At 46.5% G+C, this 4307-nt stretch overlaps 1 protein-coding gene across 1 annotated transcript; it reads right to left on the bottom strand.

The window, feature by feature from the left end:
• Window positions 1-843: 843 nt before the first annotated feature.
• On the bottom strand, window positions 844-4103 carry LOC119397176 (uncharacterized). The gene is made up of 2 exons (XM_037664614.2): window positions 4080-4103; window positions 844-1728 (listed from the first exon to the last, which is right to left on the bottom strand). The coding sequence occupies exons 1-2, from the start codon at window positions 4101-4103 to the stop codon at window positions 952-954; spliced, it is 801 nt and encodes a 266-aa protein (XP_037520542.1). The 3' UTR covers window positions 844-951.
• Window positions 4104-4307: the final 204 nt, after the last annotated feature.

The following is a 4307-nucleotide window of genomic DNA, read 5'->3' as shown; positions in this document are numbered from 1 at the left end:
CGGGGGCTGCATTTTTTGTTGCAAAGCTTGCAATCGGTTGACGACATGGGTGGAATAGAGGCACAAACATTGCAACTAATGCATGATCAGCAGTGGCTGCTGAAACTTACCCGTCTCCGTAATTTACGAACCCATCAATTTTGTATGTTTGACGGTTGAAAGCTACTGCTTGGTGTACCTTCATTTCGTCTATTACGAGTGTGCCGTAACGCTGGACTCCTACATGAAAGCTCCAATGCTGGCAAGGGAGAGCTTGTTGAAGCCAAACTCACAAGGCATTCCTCTTATTATTTGTCGGAGCCTACTCGAAGTTGGAAGAGGAAGGATTTTTATTCTTGACATCAAGAGTTACACACGTGGGCTTGAAATCCTCAAGAGAAGGCAACTCAGCAGCCACCCATAGTCATACCGCACACCTCTTGAAGATTTCGCTTTCATCGACTGCAGTGCTGTTCGAAATGCAAGTTGCTGCAATGGCAGAAGTTCAGCTAAAATCTTCTTCAACAGTGCATTGCTTGGATTTGATCATATCTTTCTTTTCAAGCTTAGCAGTTGCCTCTTGTATTTCTCCCGCAGCACTGTTGCTCTTGAGTGAGTGAGTGAGTGAGTGAGTGAGTGAGTGAGTGAGTGAGTGAGTGAGTGAGTGAGTGAGTGAGTGAGTGAGTGAGTGAGAACTTTATTGTGGTCCAAAAGTGGCAGAAGCTGAACGCGACTGGAGGTCCTGCTAGCTCAGCCAGGTGGCTCCACCCAGGAAGGTGCCCGTAACTGTTGCTCTTACAGTCTTCTTAAATTTCTCAACAGCGCAGATGTAATAGGCACGTACTTGCTCCTTTTGACGTCGTTTCTTCCTGCACTGCAACTTCTTTTTTGCTTTCTTGCACTGAACGCATATGGCTTTCGCCGACAGCACTGCACATTTTTTGCTTCTCCATATCCTCCCAGACTTGACAGCTATCTTCGAAGTTGATATTGAAGGACATGAACGAGAATCAAAACCAGTGCAGACACGCAGACTCCCATGAGATGAAGAAAGGGCGCTGCGTCGTTCAAGGTGGTAAAACTGAGTTTGGCACATTCATGAATGGTGTAAGAGGATTCCGGCACAAGTTTTCCGTTAGCAACCACGGCCGAGTTTTTAATTATAATGACTGCTCTTTCAATAGAAACCACACCACCAATTTCTTCAAGTTTGTAAAAAACAACACGCTCCTCCATGTGCTGCACACACCATGCTCCATGCATGGGTAAGTCTTCTATGCCACCAAACCAATGTTCACCTGTGGAGCTTTCTTTCATGGTGACTTCAATGCTTTCAGCATTTGAGGCGGCCCTGTTTCCATGTTCAAACATTTCCGCGCACGTCTCACTTTCGCTTCGAAAAACTGAGGTAATGCCATCTTGGGTCACTAGCGCGCTTGCTGCATTTGTGCCGACATTTTCTACACAAAGCTTCAAAGCATGCTCAGCGCAATTGACAAAGTGCCGCGGTACCGCACCTTTTTTGAACCACCACGGTCCTCGCGGAATCGAGACTGTTTGGCCATTCACAACATGCTGGGAGGAGGTGCAAATGTCCGCTGCATCAAAGTGAAGGTCACAGATAAATGTTTTTTGCGTAACTTTGAAATTTGTGCGTCCTGTCGCATTGCTCCACTCCCTCAGCACATTCGGGTCTTTCGGTGGTTTGAAAGAGTGTCGCTGTACGAAGGGCACTTCACTTGACGTTGCCTATGTGTATCCACTTCGACAGTCTGGCACAGCACACCTCGGCATGCTGACCGTTCTGCCGAAGAGAGCAAAAATGTACCGCGAACAATCGTTTGTTCGCAGCTACGGTCTGCTTTCTCTCCAGAAAGCAGAACAACGTAAACATTGTCATCTGCTCTGGCATGGTTGAAATTTAATGCACAAGGTCTGTTACGAAACAGCAAGCCGCACCTTTTATTAACCTTTTGAGGGTCGAATTTTTTCGCGAAATCCAGTCCAAAAATGTGTAATTTTTTTAATGCTGAAAGAAATTCTTCAGACAATTCTATTTAAGAAATAAATTGTTTAAAATTTTCTTCGTGACCGTAAAGTGAAAAAAAAAACATTTTTGTTCTTACATACACATGGTTTATTCGTAGTAAAATCAAGCAAAATCCTAAAAAAACTTTGACAGTCTTTTATAAATAAAAATATGCATTGTATTAAACATAGCTCACAGACATACAAAAATAAGCGCACCAGATTACTTTTCCGGTTAAAAATGTCCGTGCTCTAACACTAGAAACGTTTCAGCGTGTATAGTCTTTGAAGCATGGCTCACTGCGCACGCTTTTCAGATGTCGCTCCTTGATCGTCATCGGAGTCTGAACTCGTCAAAAAATCCTCGTCTGAAAAACTGAAATCCAATGAATCAGATTCTGATTCGGCACTTGGGGAATAGTCCGCATCGGAAGAATCGCTGCTCGACTCACCGGCAGCAGAGCAACCGGCGCGCGTTTCCATAGCGTAAGCGAACTGCGTCAGTGAGCGCACAGAAGAAAACTCTATGGTTGTGCGTCCGTCCGGAAAGCAAAACGAGTGAAAAAGCTATAGTAATCCTTCGTCTTATAGCCAACAATACGTAGTTAGTGTTGAAAATAAAGAAGTGGGGCATGGGCTCGGGGAGAGGCGCTAGAGACGGAACGGAGGGAAGAGAACGAAGTGGGATTTGGAGCTAGCCCTTACACAGTAAACACGTCTACGACCACGGGTCCTCGTTATTTATATTTGGTGCTGTGAAACCCGGGACTACGACTCCGGCTTGAACTGAGACCAAGACGGCGACTCAAGGATTGATGAGGCAGCGTCCGTCGCCTGGAGGTTCGCGAGGCGGGAGCCCCTTACGATGACTTCGGCTCTGGTCTGTCCTTGTCGTTCAAGACGACGGCCCGAGGTTCGCAAGGCTAGGATGTCCATGAAGAAAGAAGAGTTACATCCTGTAAACCCGGCCTTCGGAGCAGCTAACGGTATGTCTGGCCATCCATTAGATTTTTGCTTCGGCGAAAACTACGAGGCTTGCGAGGCCAGGACGATGAACTTTCGCTGCAATAACGCCCGTTCTGCGGCCCTCGAAGCTACCGAATGTTCCGTAGTTGATCCACAGTACTCATGTGAGGATAGTCATTTCAAGGGTTCCGAAGTCGGAATGATGACGCCTTTTAGTGAGAGTAGATGCGAAGGCCCTGCCCTTGGAGCGGCTAGCGCCACGCCATCATCGTCGATATTGACTGTGGAATCACGAACGCGAAGGAGACAGACACAACGATTGACGAGAAGATGAAGCGACTCCAAGATATTCGGAAATCATTGCGAACAGCCATTGAAGAAGTAATGAAAAAGAGTGACGTGGTACTTTCGTCTAGGTCATCGAGAATTTGTGAGCTCAAAAAATTGTACTTAAACCTCGAATTATTGAGACAGGACTTGAAGAAAATAGACCGCCAGATTCATGACACTATACCTCTTGAAGGCATCAGACCTATACCTCTTGAAGGCATCAGACCAGGCTGGCATCAGACCTTCAACTTCGATTAGCGGAATTTGAGAATAGACCGTTGTGCGCACTCGCACAGCAAGGACAAAGTTCAGTGACAAGGTCTAAGCCGAGTTTGACTTACTCGCAGGACGAGACAATGACCGTCAGCGACACTGGAGAAGAGACTGGCAGTTTAAGAAATTCTGGTACCAATACGCAAAATGGCCGAAGCTACGAAACTGTATTAGTGACGGGTTTCAAGGATGAAGCAATGACACCAGCTGCGTCTGAGCACAAAACGATTGAAACTATTCCCAGAAATTCTGCTGGAAGTACAGTTCTGGAATCTGGCACACTGTTGTCTGTCGGTTGTGGGAGTTCTGAAGACATTTCCAGTTACGACAGATTCGACTCCACTGCGACAAAAGCGTCAAACGTGTGTCACGAAGACCGAAGGACCAAGCGAAGGAAAGATCGAAGTTCACGAGCAAGCAAAAACGTAAATACTTTTAAAGATGACACATGGAAATCGGTACGAGCCACACGAATCACGATCTCGGCTATCAAGACGGCAAACCTGAAGGAGAGTGTGCACTTCCATGGTATGCGACTGAAGAGACGCAACCATAATGTTCAACGCGTACAGGACACAAGAAGCAAGCGAAACCATCTGGCAGCTCGGAACGACAGAATAACGGCACCGAAAGGAAATGAACTAAGGAGAAGAAAGAAAAGATGGTCTTCACACGTGAGCGCCAAAGAATGCCTGAAACCAAAGAGAGTAAGAGCACGCAGAGGCTTCGAG

This window comes from Rhipicephalus sanguineus, chromosome 6 (genome assembly GCF_013339695.2).
Source record: "Rhipicephalus sanguineus isolate Rsan-2018 chromosome 6, BIME_Rsan_1.4, whole genome shotgun sequence".
NCBI classification, from domain to species: domain Eukaryota; kingdom Metazoa; phylum Arthropoda; class Arachnida; order Ixodida; family Ixodidae; genus Rhipicephalus; species Rhipicephalus sanguineus.
The sequence above is the reverse complement of the archived record's forward strand: the minus strand, read 5'-3'. Positions and strand labels throughout refer to the sequence as shown.

What these genes read in the sequence shown, in the direction of transcription:
- LOC119397176 (XM_037664614.2), bottom strand. Translation starts at nt 4,103, where the DNA reads ATGGAAGTGCACACTCTCCTTCAG. An exon ending in AAGTGCACACTCTCCTTCAG is followed by an intron (nt 1,729 to 4,079) that starts GTTTGCCGTCTT and finishes GGATACACATAG; the next exon opens with GCAACGTCAAGTGAAGTGCC.